Raw genomic sequence first — 20,404 nt, 5'->3', positions numbered from 1 at the left:
AATAAAATTTTCAGCAGGTAGTAAACTATATTCTGCAGTCATTCGTAGTTTATTAATGAACTATGAACCAAAGAAGATGATTTAGCAGTTAAAGGGCAATGAAGGAGCAATTCTTCAAAACCGTTCCCAAAATATCATACTAATATTTGCTGTACATCTTATTTCTCCCAAGTATATAAACATGAAATACAAAAATGCTGCTAAAACTATTGTCTAATTTTGACTAATATTGGCTAAGACTTAGTATTTTGATAGTGAGAATGGTCAAGTACTCACAATAATTACACTGTCTCAGATGCCTTACATTGAAGACAAACAGGACTCAAGTGGATCCACAGACATGGAGTTGCTTTGGCACTGTTCCCCAATTTTTTTTAAGAAACTGCATGCCAAGTAACAGATAACTGACTTAGAAGCATTGCCTTAACAGTACAGTTATTCAAGTTCACAGGTTTCTTAATTTTGAGTACATTTTGCACATTTCTATTATCCGCCCCAATAATCCAACAAGATAGTATTTCTACAAAAGCTAGATCCAGTGAAAATCTTGATGGCACAAGCTTGGTGGTAATGAACTCCAATTTATCAGTGTTAAATATATTTGGTCATTTCACAACTGTCTCAAATAGAATTTCCATATTAAATGGAAAAAAAAAATAATCATCCTGAACACATTCACCATGAATGCACAAATGGAGATGTACAGTAGCTACAATGGACCTGTGACACACTAAACATAAATTAGTCAATGCATTCAAATAAATCTAGGATACACTGGCACAAAACAGGTCAGGCCAGTTAGAAAGCAGTCAGGACAGGAATCTTGGTTCCAAAAAAATATGTTAACTTCCACATACTTACACACTAGAAAAATGAAAGTTTTCTAAGCACAATTTCTTGCATATCTTTAAAATTAGAGAACCAAAGGAGGCACATAACTGTAAAAGAATAAATGCTAAGCAAGCTATATGACTGTAACTGTATACTAAAGTACAAGGCAAGTTACGCATTCCAAGCTGTTAATAATGTACAAAAATGTAATAAGAGGTATATTTGAACAGACCATATTTTTAAAACAAAACTTGCATGCTTAATATTATATCCACTGTTCCAATTAATCATTCTGAAACAAGACCGAAAAAATTAAGTTTAAGATGAAAACATAAAAAAAAGGGAGCAGAATCTTTTCCTAACAGAAAAAAAAAAAGAAGCTATTTTTCCTTATACTGTGGAAAAATAATGTAGAGGAAAGAAGACATCAAAACTGGGGGGAGGGGAGGAAACAGGCCAAAAGACAAACAGCTCTGAAATTATTAATAAAATAGAGACTTTGAATAAAAATGAATGTCTGAAAGAACACTACATAGAGTAACACTAAAAAAATTTTAAAAGGTGAAGAAATAAACGTGAGGTATCTGGCACACACTTGAGAAAGAGATGGGCAAGGGATTGTTGCCATATCCATAAATACTTTTAACAGTTGAGCAAAAGGATGCATTACTATCTGTGAAAGTGCCTTTTCTGAAATCCCCCATTTTCAGTGTTCCATAATTTTAAACCCTGCTGTGACCTGTGAAATTTCCTGGAATCTCATTTATAAATTTGGTTGCAGGTACAGTAGGTAACTTTTTTTCACACCTATTTTTCATTATTAGCATTCTGTCTCCTCAATGTCTGCACCTAAAACCAACCTAAATATTTTCTTAGAAGATGGTATTTAACACGATATAAGTCATATATTAGTTTTGTAAGAAAACATACATTTTCTGGTACTGCAGCCACAAAAAGCACTACCTTCAAGACCTGTTTCCAATCTCCTCCAGAACACCTTTTCCAGAATCATAAATGCATTCTACTGGAAGGAAAGACCAGGAAGGCGATTACAGGGTGTTGCCTTTTATGTGAGAGAGGAGTTGGAATCCATGGAGCTCTCATTTGGGGTACACGATCAGTGATGGACTTACGGGTCAGGGCTAGCAGGCAGATGAGAATAGCAGACACTGCTGGACGTGCCTGCTACAGACCAGATGGTCTACAGGAAGATGATGTAGACAAGACCTTTTTCAGACAACAGGACAAGAGGAAGAAGCCTCACGTTCACAGGTCCGGGTCCTCATAAGGGACATTATGCATCCCCTGTATTTTCTGGAGGGACAACAGAGCAATCCAGGAGATTCCTGGGCCACATTGATAACAACTTCCCAACAAAGGTGACTGAGAAGTAATCGCCAAGGCACTGTCGGACCAAATACTTAAAAACATGGAAGGACTGTCTGGGGATGTGAAGATGTGCCTTGGCTGCAGTGACCATGAGATGGGGGAGTTCAGAGAAGGAGCAGGGCAAAAAACAGGATCACAAACTGGACTTCAGTAGAGAACGATGACTTTGGTTTCTTTGGGGAACTGTTTGGAAGAATCCCATGGGATACAACTATAGAAAGAAGGCTCCAAGACAGCTGGTGGCTATTCAAGGATTATATCCTCCAAGCTCAAGAATGGTCCATTGTGACAAGCAGGAAATCGAGCAAAAGCAGCAGGAGGCCAGCATGGATAACAAGAAGCTCCTCACTAAACTCTGGCATAGAAAGGAAATGTACAGGATGTGGAAGAAGAAGCAGGTGACCCAGTAGGAACACAGAGCTGCTTTCCAATTGTGTAGGGATGGGGTTAGGAAAACCAAAGTCCACCCGGTTTTGAATCTGGCTAGGGACATGAAAAGGACAGAAAGGACTCCACAAGGGTGTTAACCACTGAAGGAAGACTGCAGAAAACACAAAACCGTTGCTGAGTGGGGCAGGGACCCTGGTGACAAAGGACACAAAAAATCCCTTCTTTGCCTCAGTTTTTGTTGGTAAGACTGGCCTTCAGGAATTCCAGCCTCCCTGCCAAGACCCAAGGGAAAGTCTGCAGAAAAGACTTAAATCCTCAGCAAAAGATGATCAAGTTAGGGAACACCAAAACAAAGTGGACTTAAACAAGTTAATGCTGCCTTAATAGGATGCAGCTGCAAGTGCTGAGGGAGTTGGCTGATGTCATTGTGAGGCCACTCTCAATCTTCCAATTATCTTCAAAAGATCATGGTGATCAGGAGAGGTTCCTAAAGACTGGAAAAATGTAAATATCACGCCTGTCCTAAACAAGGGCAGGAAAGAGGATCTGGGGAGGGGAACTATGGACCCATCAGCCTCACCTCAATCCCCAGGAAGATGATGGAGCAACTGATCCGGGAAACTGTTTCTGGACACATGAATACAAGAAGGTGTAGTCAGCATGGATTTATGAAAGGAAAATCTTGGTTAACCAACTCAATAGCCTTCTATGGTAAGTGGTGGTATGGTATCTCTACTTTAGCAAGGCTTTTGACACTGTCTCCCACAACATCCTTACAGAAAAAGCTCACAAAAGCATGGGTTAGATAAGCGGACAGTGAGGTGGACTTCAAACCTGGTGAATGCCTGTGAACAGAGGGTTATGATCAGTGGCAGAAGGTCCACCTGGTGACAAGTGGAGTACCCCATGCATTGATACTGGGGTCAGTACTGTCTAACTTTTTCTTTAATGACCTCAATGACAGGGCAGAATGCACCCTCAGCAAGTTTGCTGGGAGGAACTGGTGATACACCCGGATCACCCTGTCACTCAGTGGCTCCTTGACAGGCTAGAGTTTAACCAAGCTAAGTCCTGCTCCTGGGCAGGAATAACCCCATGCACCAGTACACAGAGGGTCAAATGGCAGGAAAGTAGTTTTGCAGAATACCACCTGTGGGCAATGGTGGACAAGTAGTCCACTAGTGTATTGACTACACCACACATCTTGGTGTCCACTGCAAACTTTCTGAGGGTGCACTCAATCACACTATCTCATTAATGAAGATAATAAATAGTATTGGTCCTAGTATGAACCCTTGAGGGGCAAACACTTGTGGCATATGAAGGCACGGACTCCAGTTGTGGTGCAACCAGAGACACTTTATTGTACAGAGAAGCTCATATTTATATATCTGAGCCCGGATACAAATTCCAGCTGCATGTACAACCAGGCTCAGGGCAGAAACCATCCATGGAGTTACATAGCTATATATCACTACAAGCATGCAGACACCTTTTTGCTACTAGATAACCATGTTTATCTTTCTTACTCTCCTTCACAATACCCAGCTGTTCTCTCACCTCCTACCAGATCAGACATTCTCTATCCTCCTCTCGTATCTCTCTCTTCAGACCCTCTCTATCCTCCTCTCTCTTATCTCCCATCAGTAATGGTCAGATATTTTCCATACTCCTCTTCATACACCTCTCTAGACATTCTCTATCCTCTCCCACATCTCCCTCTTTTTTGTTTGTTAATTGCGACAAGGCAAAGGTTTTGTGTAGCTGGGTGACCATGACTCAATTTATGTTAAGGTCAACTAAACGCTGAATACAGGAAAAAAGACATGGGAGACATAAGGCAAACATCAATAAGGCAGTTATGGCAATTACAATAAATCCTGTAATACTTTTGATCCACGGCCCAAAGTTTCCCAGCCATGAGAAGAGACCACAGGCATACCACCCCTGGCTCTGCTGCACATCTTTGTTTAAGGCTTTTAAGTTTTGTATGCTTCTGTGAGTTGATTCAGAGTGGTCACTCATGCAATACATCCCATCAAAGTCTTCACGCTCATGTCCCTCTGCTAACAATAAAAAAATCAACAGCAGCTCGGTTCTGTAGCGACGCGTGACGGACAGAATCAACATCTGCTAATAAAGCCAGAAAGAGTAGCGTTTGTAGTATTACTTTCTTTAGCAAGCTAGCAGCCTGATTTACTAAGCAAGTTAGAAGCACGTCAATCGAGGCCACTACACATAGCTCACGAAAATCAGATAACCACATCATGTACTGCGTTGGAGTTCATACCATGCAAAGCAATGACTTCCAATCATGTGGTGCGAGTGTTTAAGGCTCTGCCATCACTTCAAGAAGGGACATAGTGAATGTACTATGAAACCTCCCTTCCCACACTGCTTTTTTTTTGAACTCTTCAACGGCCTCATATTGCACAGGCTGCCACTCTGGAGGCTAATTTGGCTGATACAACACTGGAGATGCCATAGCGACTCCTAAATCCCCTCTCAAGCGCTTCCCACTTGCATTCCCGCCACTGATCCCCCGGACCCCCTTTTACCCTCCCCAAAAACACAGTCAAGTCATCATGTGTGTGTGTGCGCGTGAGGAAAAAGGTCTGGTTCCTTTTCTGGATCTATAGGACCTGAAACAAAAAGTTTCTCGATGTCAATGAATCATTGTCCGAGTTGTCCTGTTCCTGCACTCGGTCCTGTGTTGTGAGGGTCACTGCAACTGGTGACAGGAGCTTTGGGGGGAGAGGAGGTATGGACAGAATCTCCGTCGTTGACGGTGTGTTGAGAAGAGTCACGCTGTCAGTGCAATTTACAGCCTCCCCTGGTTTAGCACTGTTAGTAGAATTAGTTGACACTTGGCAAAGAGTAGTCAGAATTTGTCACCCAGTTGCTAAATGCATTCCTGCCACAGAGTCCTCCGCAGCAGCAGCATCATACAATCATCTGCCGACTGCTTGCTAGGCAGGAATTTGCAAAGTGCCATCAGGTGGAAAGTCTGGCACCACGTCACGGATCCGTTCAAACAGAGTCACTAGCTGCGGACCTGTCACAGCTCATTGCTGAGCTGAAAGCAGCCGTCGCAATACGTCCAGGCTGCGCTGTTGATCTCGGGATAACTTCCCTCTCATTGTTCCTGACTGCTCACCTTTTTTGTAGGTGATGGGTGCACAAAATTTTCTGTGGATCCTGGGTCAGTTGGGCTAGCCACCGGTTTGGGCTCCGTGAGCCTCCTACTCAAGCTCCACGTTGGGCACCATTTGTAGCGTATAAAGGCACGGACTCCAGTTGTGGTGCAACCAGAGACACTTTATTAGAGAAGCTCATATTTATATCTCTGAGCCCGGATACAAATTCCAGCTGGATGTACAACCAGGCTCAGGGCAGAAACCATCCATGGAGTTACATAGCTATATATCACTACAAGCATGCAGACACCTTTTTGCTACTAGATAACCATGTTTATCTTTCTTACTCTCCTTCACAATACCCAGCTGTCCTCTCATCTCCTGCCAGATCAGACATTCTCTATCCTCCTCTCGTATCTCTCTCTTCAGACCTTCTCTATCCTCCTCTCTCTTATCTCCCATCAGTAATGGTCAGACGTTCTCCGTATTCCTCTCAGACATCTCCCTTTAGATATTCTCTATCCTCCTCTCCCACAACCACGTGTTACTGGTTTCCATTTGGAAATTGAGCTGTTAGCTGTAACTGGATACAGCCATCCAGCCTTATTCATCTAATAGTCCATCCATTAAATCTGTATCTCTCCAATTTAGAGGCAAGAATGTTGTGGGAAACATATCTCAGGAGGTCCCTTCCAACTGCAATGACTCTGTGAATAAAATAAATATTTGAGATTGAATTTTTCTACTTTATCACAATTATTTTTAGAACATTATTTCTCAAATTAAGAACAGAAATATAGGGGAATAAAAAGCTCACTATAACCATCACAGCTAATGTCATAACTGTCAAACACTATCAGATATTTTCTGTGATCACCAAGCCTTTGACTGATATTAGTTAAACAAAGCAGCACTGAGCTTTCATATGTGCTTTACCAATAATGCTGCAATTAAAAGCAGCACAGTGATACACTCAGTATCATTTACTCCAGGCCAAGACTCCGAATCAACCATAAGCCTGCTGCTGCTATTAAGAAATACAACACATTTTCAAATTAGAGAGATTTATGAAGATTCTTATGTGAATTATTAACCAATTTCCAGTTAAAATCCTAGGTAGATTATACTAAAATTGCATACGTTATTCCTAGTGTCCATGTGTGACAAAACTGAAACAGTCATTAACCCAATTCAACACAGCTAGTGTACAAGCACGGATGCAGTTATGTTTAACCTACTTCAAAACCTCAGAAACAGAAAGAGGAAAGACAGCAAAACAGTATGGTATTTTTGCTGTTTAAGTGATCCAGATATGTCAGCTTCCCTAAAATCTCCAGAGCCAACTCAAGAAGAGAAAATCTGTTTCACAACCTATTGTTGAGTACATACTTTCAACACTCCTTCCCCAATCTGAACCGAAGTTAAGGTGGAATTATTTAAAATCTAATTGAAACTGTAGCACAAAACAGGCTACAGCTATGCTTTTTTTGCTATAAGCATTCTTACACAATATCACATTTCAGGAACATAAAACAGTAACTTTTTTCTTAAATTCATATAGAGATGTTGGGAGACGAAATAGAAAGCATAAGTAATTTCGTCTTTTCCATTACAAAGTTCACAAATTTGTTATAATAAACACAAGGAATACCTTAGCTTGCAAACAGAAGTAAATCTGTCAGCCCCTTCATCAGTTTCTCTGGAATGGAGATAACCGTTGCAGTCAAAATGATACAAAATTAATTTCAAAGGTGAACTGCAGTTTGAAGAAAGAGCACAGTTACTCAAGCTGTACTTTATTTTAGGTTCTGTATAATGGCAACAGACAAATTCTTGGATGTTATCTTCTATCACTATCATTATTCTTTTTTCCCCACAAGAGCTACGCCCCCAAACAGGAAAACTGGTCTGTCAAAGCAGGATAAAGACATATCTGTTTGCATGGTATGGGGTATATGGTATTAACTACAGTATTAACACACAGGGAATACCTCCTCCAGAGAAAGTTGTATCTTCCACTAGAAGATACAACATTTATTAATCATATGGTCAACCAGCATTAGGAAACATGGCCATTTCACCCTGTCACTTCAACGGCAAGTGCTTCCAAGAGCTTGGATGCTGGACATCCAACTGCAAGATTGCTTCTTGAAATTACTTTACAAAATGAATGTTCATACAAGGCCAGGATTTTTTATGTACATTAAAAGCATAATACAGGGGTCTTCCAGAACAGGAAGCTTGCTTTCTGGGATAATCTGTGTTCATTCCAAATACACAAACTTTGCCACCTTCTTATGGTCAACATCAACAGACTTATTATTCTAGGAAGATGTGCATTTCAGATTTCCCTCATGTGTCCTCAGGTTTCAGCCACTGAGACTCTTCATAATATGGACCACATATTCCATCATCACTAGACCACCATCACAAGATGGATCACACATTGTAGGTCTAGCACTGGCTAGAAATGGGCGGCATTCCTGTAACAACAACAAAGCAGCAGCTGGGGAAGTTAGAGACTCCAGTTTGTTCTTCTCTCAAATGCTGGGAAGTACCCCATATTACAGGCAAAATTATACTCCCCAGCTGTCAACAATGGATAAAAAAGGAAAAGGGGAAGGGAGACGGAAGGCACAGAAGGGCCGAGTTTATCCATTACGTAAGCAAGGTTGGGAACAAGTGGAGAAACAGAACAAAACCAACCCCAACGATGCAGGGAACTGGGAAGGAAAAGGTGCCTTAGAAAAGGCACAACCCAGAAGAATTACCCCTAACCCACAGTCAGCTCTGCCCTACATACCCCTGCCATTCTGCGTCCAGATCAGTGCCACACAGCATCGCTGTTACAGGACAAGGTCCCTTAGGAGAAGTGCTAGCCCTTGGACACGATGACACTGGGACTAACAAGGAGGAATGATACCTACAACTAACTTCCCACTCCTCAATCCTTATTAGTAACTTCTATTTACTTTTTAACTCACTTCAAGACTTTCCCTCATAATTTGAGGCTTTATAATTTGAAAGTGACAATTGTACAGGCACTCAAATGAAAAATCACCCAAACATCAACAGTTACAGAAATAAAAAATTAAAACATCTAATACCAGCAATGACTGCTCTTAGATTACCAGGCTATTCAATCCCAGCTAGATGTTACTGCATGACCTAGTAGTTTCTTTGGATCATTACATGTTGATCTGTCAATATTTTCTTTGGTATAAGCTTCCTCTCTTACCTTTCTAAAACATCACTTAAAGAGGGAGTTTATCTGACCTGCTTTCTTATGCACAAAAATATATTTCAAAATTAAATGACAGTAGTAAGCTAATTCATTTTTAATCATGACTTCCTGCAACAACAGGAATATTGCTAAATAAAATAAGCACATTACAGTCACTTTTTCACTAAAAATTTAAAAGACATTCCCGAGAAAAAAAAAAAAAAGGCAGAACAGAAATAAAGGATTCCAAACAAAAACATTTTTGGTGCTTTCTAAACAACTATAGATTTAAGTTAGAAGAATCACTGTCAGTTGCCAACATAAAAAAAAAAGTCTACTTCAAAAAGACAGATCACACCACATCAATGATATTTTTCTTTAAAAAAAACCTGGCTTGCTTAATGTCCATAAAGGGTTGATGATGGGAAAAATATGTGTATAACCTCAACTAGAATTTTCCAGCAGCAGTGAAGTATTACTTCAAATGTGACTGTGTGGTAAATCAAAAAAATAGCAGAGGAAAAGTACAATCCAGTTCTTAGTGAATCATCAAAAACAGTTTTCTGTAGATAGACCAAACATCAGAAGTCTTATCAGCTAAAACCCCTGTCCAAATAATTAAATTCCTACTCCAAGCACTAGAACCCAGACACTATTCTCCCCCCTCAAATTAAATGTTCCCTCTCTGATTTGAACAGTAATACACCTACTAAAAGTATTCATTTCACTGTTGATGGATTTTCACTATAGTACAAATTGGGGTTTGGTAGTTTTAAAACGCAGTAGTCATTTCTACAACATATTGCAATGGGGCTGCAGCAAAATTTTAGATTTAGAGGATTAAAATGACCACTAACAGTCATTATAGTCAACAATGTGTATTACTAGCACTAAAGGCCTTTAAAATATGCAGCATCTCACATTTAGAAAAGAGGTGAGGTGTTAAAAAAGTTGAGGTGATATATGTAACTATGTGATAAAAAAAAGAAAAAAGTCTGACATTGAAAAAATATAAACATCAGACATAGTTTTGCACCTGCTTCCTTCCTATCTAAATAAGCAAGGAATTATAAGGCTCACATTGCATTTATGCAGCTTTACGGTTGCAACACTGCACACAAGTCAAGAAAACTAAAATTACACTTCCCACAGCAATTTTAACTCAGCTACATTTTTGTATGCAAAGAAGTTAGAATTACAGTATGTTATTCTGCCTCTTAAATACTACAAACACCAAAGTGGGAATGTGGGAGTCATAACTCTCATTTTACCAGCTTGTATGAATTCAAGATCTCCAAGAGACCATTGCATTAAATATCCAAATAGCTCTATAATACTAGTTAATAGCAATTTGTTTATTCTGTTTATGAACCCACTGCTGCTCCTTTACTGTCTCTGGTTGCTTTAGTAACATATAGAAACAACATTATGAATGTAAAAATACCATACACAGTGTTAAATCTTGATTTTTTAAATGAAGTTTTATTTAGATGAAGCACTTTTTACTTCTCTCTTTTACACAAGCATAAATGCAGCAACACTCGGTTTCATCCATTGGTTAAATACTAACACTATAGTAAAGACTTGGAATTCTGTCTTCCCTGATTAGGAAGAGGGATTATAACTCTCCTTCAGTTCTTCCAATTTCAGTACTACTAAAATTAAGTATCAGGTTTTTCACACATACTATGAAGAAAGTTTGTGACTAGTCCAGAACACAACTCACTTCATCAGCATGCTAGTCCAACTCAGACAAAACATCGTAATATGCTTTATACCCTATATAATATCTCCTATGTAATCAATCTTTGTATCCTATGTTGTCTTTCAAAATATTTTTTAATACCAAAAAGCCTGAAAGCATATTTTATTGAAACAATTTTGTGACAACAAAACTGTGGTGACATAACTGTCACCCTTGACTGATGCAGAAATCAATAGGAAAAGATGAATGGAAAAAAAAAAATACTGGCTTAGTTGTCAAAGATTAATGAAATCTCTTGGAACTAAGCACAATAACTTCACCAAAAAAAAAAAAAAAAAAAAAAAAGAAGAATCTAAACCAAATATCACCTTGTTAAAGATCTGACTAACAGACTAGATGTGTTGTCCCCAAACGAGCTTTTGAGAATTCCCTGTCACAAGTGCCAGATGTGAGTGAGTTAATATAAAGGTTCACGAAACAATGCATGTACATGTAAAAAGCAGTTAGAACCATCTCACGGGGCATTTGTTTTATACTCAAATATTAACACAGAAATTTAACGTAAGAGAAATTAAGTCAATGCACGCCTACAACTTGGGATATCAGAATCAGTTCAGTTGCAGGTCTTATCCTGCGAGCTGCTAAAGCTATCCCAGAGTCACCACTATAGTCTGCTTTCAAGCTTTTCCAGTCAACAGCAGTAATAAGTAGCTGTTTCTACTGGAAAAAGAAACGCTAGCGAGACAGGTATGTGTACTGTGTAGCTGCCAGATTTACTCAGTGTGTGGCCACAGGTGTTGACCCTAGTGCTGTAGGAGCCAAAGAAGAAAGACAAAAGGAACTGGCATCAAAAGCTGAACAGAAGGCATCCAATATTCAAACTTCATTAAAGTATTTTTGACTGTCACCTCTTAGAAGTATTTCTTCTCTGATTTGATTTTGACCATACACAGAAGACAACATGAGGAAGTACATGAGTTTTCCTACAAAGTAAGTTAAAGGTTACGACCCTTTCATTGCCATTCTTGAAAACTGTAGTATCTGATTCAAAGAGGTATGATACAGACACTGATACTTTCAAACGTTAGTAATATTTCCACTAAAATAATTTTGCTTGAAAAGTATCGTGAAAGTATTTAAAAATAAAATCCACTAATTCTATTGTCAAGAGTTGATGACGACCACTAACTTAAACCCGTATGATACTCCATAAATCATAAGTTTTTTAAGCAAAACTTATTTTTGAAACATAGCTATGCAAAATTTCTTTCATTGAGTAGGAGGTTACATACAAAGAAAAAAAAATAATAGATTATTTTATTACTGTAAATTCTAGGAGTTACTGCGGCCAGGAATTCAATACAAATTATTACAGAAACCCTTAAATACAAATGGGAAAAAATGCAGTAGCTACTTAAAAACCATCCACAGCAGCGAAAAATAATAAAAAAAAAAAATAATGAAGTGAAGCTGAATTACCAACAAGAAACTTTTGAAATGTTTAAGTCTATAATATTTAGTTTGTCCTGTTATAACACTGGAAGAAGACGGAAAGCTTCAATGAAAAATTTGTCTTGTATGTGAAACTTCATGTATGTATTTAATGAATAATGTTAATTTTTGCAGTGGAACCATTTTTAACTCCATTGTATAGCATCTAATTACACTTTATAAAGATTCTTCTTCTACAATGCAAACTATTCCATATTCAAGCCAGCTAATACTTTACAAATAATTGACTCTAGAACATGCTAAGTCATACTGTTAAACACACATCTACTCTGCAAAGTGTTTTTCATCTGTTCTATGAAATAAATCATTATAAGGATGAGTGATCTGAGTTGTAATAACATACCTGGGCAAGGGGGCTATTAAACCAATATTTCCACTAATGTTAAAAGTCAGGCTTTGATCTGCGGACCTCCGAAATTCTTTAAATTCAACAGGCTTTTGAGCAGTCCTATAGATATTCAACAGAGTATTTGGTGGACACAAATATACTCTAAAAATAGAGATACCACAAAAAATAAATTACCTGGAGCATCTTGTAATGATCTTGATGTGAAATTACTTTTTCTTTTTTTTCCTTCAAGAAATCCATTTCTAGAATACTGTGCTTTTCCAGTAAATGTTCTAATTCCTATAAAGTTTACAAAAATAAAACGTGTGAAGTTACAAACAATTGTGAATTGTGAAAACACAGATTCAGTTAATCATTCTAGCTAATTTCATTTCTGAAGACTATGACATTTTCTATCATAATACACACAGAGATAAAGGGTTATGCAAGAAAGCTTGGACTGCAGTCTTTAAGCTGAGACACTATTTTCAAAAAGTGTAAGGTATTTAAAATAAAAGGCATGTCCCGGAAGGCATATCCTACAAAAAGAAGCCAAGGTCACTGGGTTTGTCTAGTCTGGAGAAAGGGAGGCTGAGGGACAACCTCATTGCTCTCTACAGCTTCCTGAGGAGGGGCAGCAGAGGGGGAGGTGCTGATCTCCTGGTATCCACTCACACGATGGGAAAGGTTCAAAGCTGCATCAAGAGAGGTTCAGACTGCACATCAGGAAACATTTCTTTACCAAGGGGGTGCTCAAACATTGCAATGGGTTTCCTAGAGAGGTGGTCAATGCCCCAAGCCTGTCAGTGTTAAGACTCATTTGGACAATGCCTTTAATATCCTTTAACTTTTGGTGAGCCCTGAAGTGCTCAGACAGTTAGGCTGGATGATTGTGCAGGTACCTTCCAACTGGAACTACTCTATTCTAATTATTTCCATATTTTTAATAGCTTGTCCTGTCTTTCTGCATTTGAAAAGCAGCACATTAAATGTACCTTGAGCAAATGGTTTCATTAAAGAAGGCAGAAATCCCATTACATACAGCCCTAATGATCTCTACCTACATCTCCAAACTGATCAAAACTTTTTGATCTTGCAGTGAGCCAGTCTAAAATCCTCCCAACATGAACCAATAGAGAGCAATAAGAATGACACTACTCAAAAATTATTTGATATACAAAGAGCTAAAGTTGGGGTTTTTTTCTTAATGCAGCTGTTGCTCCTACCAAACTCATTCCTACTACACATAAGCTGTTGGCACCCTTTCAGTCGCTCAAGAACAACTATTTCTGCAGCCATGCAGGAAGCCAGTATAGAAACAAATGACCTGCCAGATCACTGCACAGCTATTCAAACAAAGGCACAAATGAGAAGGTCATAAGGAGGACAGAAAGAGCAGGTCTGCTGAGTTCAGTCTTGCTTTTGGATAAAATAATCAAAACAGTCTAGAGATTCAAAGTTTTAGATTCAGCTTAAGAGACAGAAACTGATTGTGCAACACCAACCTGGAGCCTAGCTCTCAACCTGTCTCCTCTTACAGTCCCTTCCACCACTCCCCTATACACTTATTTCCTAGCAAAATCAACCCATTCCAGACCTCCTCATCTTTGGCTCTAGTTATCCATCCTCATTTTCATTTCCAACAAGCCATTTCCTCTTTCCCTGGCACACCTTGAGAGCCGTCACGGAAGAGTATTAAGAATAGCAGCAATTAAACTTACCTTCCCCCATGCTTCAGTGACCTTTTGCTAACTCAGATGCATAACTGCAGGTATAGCCCTGCTTGGTATTCTTTCATATTGAGATCAGAAGGAATAAGAAGAATTTAAATTACCAGAGCTCCCAGACAAGAAGAAGAAAGTGTTATGGTTTACGTCCATAAAGATAACCAAAGATACTATCAACTTCAGTGACAACACACTCCCAAAACATGGGGAAAGGACTACACATTCTAACTGCAGAGTTCCATGCTAAGAAAACTTTTCTTTTTTTCCCCTCCAGGAAAATTTTAGAAAAATTCAGCCTAAAAGACCTAAAAGAGACAAACAGACGAGGGATGGGGGGGGGGGGAAGGTATTGAAGTATTTTGGCTAAATTATACTGGTTTATCTGGAATTTGCCTAATGCATTGCATTTCTCTGCCAGCTCCAGCTATATTTGAATCCTATATAAATGCCAAAGATTTTCATTAAAAAAACATTCATACCTTTTTAATTTTTAATTTTTCTTCTTCAGCAGTGCAAAGCTTGATTTCTAGGTTTGCAACAGCTTGTTGAAGGTAGCTCTTAGGTTCATTTGTTCCCTGTGTCTCAGCATCAACCAAAGCAACAGTTGATGTAACTAAAGTCTTGTCTTCAATTACATTCAAAGAGGCAACTGGAATATCTGCTTGAGTCTAATTCATACGAGAAACAAAATGTTAAACGAAATGGTAAAGGTAATTTAACATTCCAGTCAAGTCAACTTTAATTTCCAGATGACATTACAGAAATTAAGAACTGTAAATACGAAGGTTACTTTTTTGAAACCACCTTTCTCTGAAATTGGCCGTGCACAGTCATATGTATGATGTGCTGGCCAAAAAGAAAGCTCCAACAATGGAACTGTAGCTAGGAATTCTAGACAGATGCACATCAATCCTTCCAATCCCCTCAACTGCTTTTCAAGAATACTTTAGGACAAGGCTTTAAGAAGGATGGCACAGTTTCCAATGAGGTCAAAATACTCGAAAGACGTGAAAAAAATACAGAAGCGAAACTGAATCATCTATCTCAAAGCAACATGCTTACAGGGAAATAAACTCTCCTTGGATTAGTCACTCAATGTTTTCACCCAATGCAGGCTGCAAACAGTAGTCATGGAAAAGGAATGCGATACTTTCGTACTAAAATAAGTATCTCATCTTGAGGCTGGACCAAGAGAATAAGAGTAATTGGGACACATCTACAACATTTAGTTAATGCTATTTCAGTGAACTATAAAAGTACAAAAACTGAAACAGTCTTTTAGAATACACAACCCAAAACAGATGAAAAACTGATAATAAGCCTGTATTTTCAGAAAAGCACAAAAATAAATTAGGTGAGGTTTAAAATATTTTGTGGTACAATTAACAAAAGCCAAAGCTTTTTTTTTCCTTCTTTAAAAAAAAAAAAAAAAAAAAACAACTTGTTTATATTGCAGCAAAGGAACTTCAAAGGAAAAAGCTGGTAAATCAATTTCAGCTGCCACTTTTTCAACAACAATTTGAAAGCCAAGAGCACTTGAGATTTGGGGAGGGTGGTGAAAGGAACATCTCAATGTGCTTATTGAGAGGTTTGACTGATCTGATTTAATCCATTCCTTTAACACCTTTCATTCCAAACACACACTCAAATAATAGATTGACTTTTCAATAAATAAGTATCTCTCAAAGGATTCAAAGAAAGAAACAATCAAAAACAGCTGAGATCTTGACTGTATGTGAGTATGTAAGATCCAGCAGACAAAAATGCCAGAAAGAAAACTGCAGTTTGTGCTCTGAATTCCCCTTCTGTAAGAAGCAAAGAGAAGCTACATGTGTTGATTCTGCTTCTGAGTACTACTCAAGATTAGTCTGGCACTGCCAAAAAATGCAATGTTGGAACCTGAAACATTAAAGTTTTTTTTAACATGAAACCTCAAGAGGCTCTGGAGATATAACTATAGAAGAATACAGTTCTCCTAACGTCCTTCTTTAATAGTTGTGAGTATTTTATTATAGTTTTATGTCCACCAATTTCCTTTAGTATTATCCAAGAGTGCAAAGTTTGATCTCCATTTCAAAATAATGTTGAGGACCTCCTCTCAACTTCCCTTCTCCCTTTAGTAGCACTTGCTAATGCTGTATGTTTTAGTTTGTATTACTTCCTGCATTAAAAAGAGTTTATGAAATCACGGGTCTGTCAGTACCTGACCAGAACAAGATGTGAAAAACTGAAACATGGCCTATAACTAGAATTTGCATACATAATTATTCAGGAAGTAACAAAGTGTATTTCTTATTTTTAGTAAGATTACCTAACCAAATGACTTTTTAGTTTTAAAAAGCAGACCTAAGCCTTAATATTCTGGAATATCCGATGTGCTCTTTCAGGGAACACACAAGCTAAAGGTGCTGGCATAGCACAAACAAGAAAGGATACATGTTATTCACATTTCACTGTTAGCCAAAATCAAAAAGTGTAGGATCTGTTGTGGCTGAAGAAAAGCATATTTTGATCATCCTGCCAGTAACAGAAATTTACTTATCAAAATATTGTCAGAGACGCAGATGAAGACCTTTCAACACAAAAAATTACCCTGGCTGGCATCAGTCAAAAAAGAAAATAAACACTCCCCCATCAAGAAAAAAAACCCACAACTTTTGGATTTCTAAGAAAATTTCTTTGCTATCATTTGCATCTGGGCACATCTCCTCTTCACTTTTTATAGGCTTTCTCCAGAACATTAGGCTTGGAACAAATACAAGATATTAACTAATTCATTACTAAGACTGAACTATTAAAGCTGCACTAGCCAGTCTTCCTGGAAGTGTGGGCATACAGAGGCTGCTCAGAGGAAAACCAATGAGAGTCAGTTTAATCACAAGTATTTTGTGAAAGTTGTTTAAATAGCTCTAGAAAAATGCTCAGATTATAGAAACGTGACTCGAACATGAAATTCAATTTTCACCATGAGTAACCCTAGGATTTGATGAGACTAGCTGAAGAAACCAAGTAAGTGAAAACAGGAGGGTTGCAAACTATTGACTGTTTCAGAGAAAGGCAAGAGCACTTTCTAATTCACCTATATACTACTATGCATCCTGAAACAAGGGAATTTACAATAAATAAACTTGTTCAAATAGGTGTCAATGCAATCAATGGCAATGAAAATTCACTTGGGAGGGTAAATCTATTTAACCCTTATCCACCGCAATTCAGCATTCTTGTGCTAATCTCCAGGCAGAAATTCTTTCCGCTCCCTTGCTCACCTAATTGTTTCAGTAAAAAGGAAAAACTTTCACCAACAAAAAACCCCATGCTAAGATCAGTTCTCAGCTGTATTGCAACCACAAGGACACACACAACAAGGACAGTGTCAGACCACAAAATAATAATAAAAAAATCTTTAAAAGTAATGGGGGAAAAAATAAAATAAAAATAATTTAATTAAAGACTATATGCACAGCCATAATCTTTACAGCTTTAACAATAACAACTTTTTAAGAAACTTCCTGCTATTGTTCCTACCTTCATGCCTAGCACTATCAGCATGCCTTTAACTTTTAATAACTCTTTAACACACTTATCTCTCTTACAGTCCATACCAAAGTAGTATGCTGTCTCCCAGTTATAGGATTTAAACACAATTTAAAAATTATTTTACTTCAAAGTTCATATCACAGAAATCCAAGGACATTTCACTCTCAAAAGCAATTCAATCTAAATTTGCACAGAAAAGATGCAATGCTAAGATATTTAATACATCAGGTTCCCATACTGAAACAAAAAAACTGGGTTTACCTGTTCTTCAAGAACAGTTGGGTCTGTAACATTGTTGGCTGTTTGAATAGCTGTTGTCACATTATCACTTGATAAACTGAATGAGTCAGAAGGAACCAGGCAGGAAGAAGGCACAGAGTGCTCCCGAAGAACATCAGGGGATATATGGACTTCAGATACTAATGTGAGAAACAGAGAACACACACACAATACAAAGAAGCATTCAAAAATTAATTCTGTTTCTGAAATCTATAGCTAGCAAAACCTGTCACACAGTAGCAACAAGTTTAGTCACACTAATGCAAGGTTATGTACCTCTTAAAATCTAATTGCACCAAATAATAACTCCGTACATGCATTTTGAGTACTATCAACTTAAGGACATTAAAAATTGTATGGTCACACTAAATTTAGACTTCTAACTCACTAAATTTAGACTGCCTTAGGCAGAGGTTTCAGGAGACAGCTGCCATCAACAGCAGCTGTGTTAACTTTTGTCTCTTCCATTCACATAACCTTTCAGCTTCAGCATGATCTTTGATCAGTTTAAGTCAACTGCAAAAGCGTACTTATAATTTCCTAAGTTTTATGGTTTTTAATTTTAAAGGTATAAAAGTCCTCAACAGTCTTAGAAGACTTACAGAAACAGCTTACCCAGACACATGATAAAAGCAGTTTTACATTGTATAAGAGATAAAAAGATAACAAAGTAAATAACTTTCTAGCTAACAAAACTTAAGTGTAACCAATACTGGACTGAGAGCTCTTCCATAGCAATTTCCAGTTATGCCATAACTGGGGATCATCATTATCAAATCCAGAACAACAGAAACTTGACCGCTTTTACGAAAGATTCAGACAAACCAAATAAAAAGGAGAAGAGCTTTGCATACATTTTTAATTTAACAGCAAAGCCCTGCAAGCTTTGTCACAGTCAGCTACAGGTAGGACTTTGCAGTAGGTAAGAAAGTATATACAATTGCTTTAGAAAAAGCAACTCACATTTTTGTTACAGATCTGGTAAAATGTAAAAGATGCCACTAGCCTGGAGCAAGGCTCAGCCTCTTCAATATCACTGTTAAATACTGCACAAATATGCATTCACAGTGCAAACAAGTGTATATATTGGCCTGAAGGCATTCAAAAGGACAAAATAAACCTTGAAACCAAGCGTTCTGTGTCCCATCTTCTCTACCTCTCATTTCTACAATTCAGGTTAACACAGAGGAACATGCAAACCTCATGTAACGAAAAGAAGAAAACAGCCCATGAGACAAGGATGCTAACTGCATCAATAGTAGATTTGGACATGGGGGGGGGGGGGGGGAGCCAAACACGAACAGCTACGCAAAAAATGGAAGCTAGGATGAAAAGCCTAGAGGACAGTACTAACAAAACAAAGGACTGAGATACAGCTGTATCTTTAACAGTAAGCTCTTCTCCAGAATTGGAAATGGGATTTTTTAGGCTTCCTTTATGTATCATATGTACCACACCTATGAATCCCCACTCCCCCCCTTCCCCTTTCCATGTCTGCTTACAAAGGCCGCTTCCTATAACCCATTATCTACTCTGTTAGTCAAATGACAGTGAGATGACAAAGAAAATTACCTTTTTGCTTCTAAAAAAACAGTGAAGTCTCTGTTCTATGCTATCACTTAATATTCTGAATTTCAGTTGGAAACCAGTTTCCAACAGAATGAAAAACAACTAAAATAATGTACCAGGCAATTGTGACTGAGCAGGCAAGCTGTTTCTCTTACTAAAACAGTCAACTCACAAGGAAAAACCTAACATGACAATGATCCTTGTAGTGTTAGTGTTCAGCCTTTAGTGATGATCACCATAGTATAGGCATAGTCCACATATAAATAATTTATCACAAAAGTAAAAACAGAAACTGAATCTGGATACAGATAAGGAATGGAGACTCACAGAGATTAAAGCTTAATGTATTCACATATTTTGGGGCATCCAATACTAGATACAAGACTTAATTTTTCAGATAATACAGTTTTATGTGGAACCTTCTACAATCAAATCGAGCTTCCAGCGATTCTAGTTACAGCAATGAATGCTTAGCATTTTGAAGGGGAAGAAAAAACTGAAACAAAACCCCCACCTCTTAAGTGACCAAAATAAAGCCTAGGAAATGAGGAGTAACAACTGGTGACCACCTCTGAACACTGTGGTTTAAAATTATTCAACTAAATACATGACCTTGCAGAAGACGAGAAAAGGTGGCAACTCTCCAAGGTATCACTGAAACACCTTTTTTACAAAACCTTCTTTTCACTTTCAGCAATGGTAAAGATTCATAAATCAGCACATGTAATTCTAGGAATGTCTATGTCTGTAATTCAAGCTCTCTTAATTCATTCCTCT

General features: G+C 38.0%; 1 protein-coding gene across 4 annotated transcripts in view; it reads right to left on the bottom strand.

The window, feature by feature from the left end:
* CCDC91 (coiled-coil domain containing 91) overlaps positions 1-20,404 on the bottom strand; it is a 155,503-nt gene that overhangs the window by 99,671 nt on the left and 35,428 nt on the right. For all 4 annotated transcript variants that reach the window (XM_037389837.1, XM_037389836.1, XM_037389838.1 and 1 more), the window contains exons 4-6: positions 18,041-18,198; positions 14,722-14,910; positions 12,711-12,815 (exon numbers count right to left, since the gene is read on the bottom strand). In XM_037389837.1, coding sequence (XP_037245734.1) covers positions 12,711-12,815; positions 14,722-14,910; positions 18,041-18,198 — 452 coding nt within the window. The remainder of the gene's footprint in view (positions 1-12,710; positions 12,816-14,721; positions 14,911-18,040; positions 18,199-20,404) is intronic.

Source organism: Falco rusticolus, chromosome 5 (assembly GCF_015220075.1).
Source record: "Falco rusticolus isolate bFalRus1 chromosome 5, bFalRus1.pri, whole genome shotgun sequence".
In the NCBI taxonomy this organism is placed as follows: Eukaryota; Metazoa; Chordata; class Aves; order Falconiformes; family Falconidae; genus Falco; species Falco rusticolus.
Note: the sequence above shows the minus strand (reverse complement) of the source record. Positions and strands in the feature narration are given on the sequence as shown.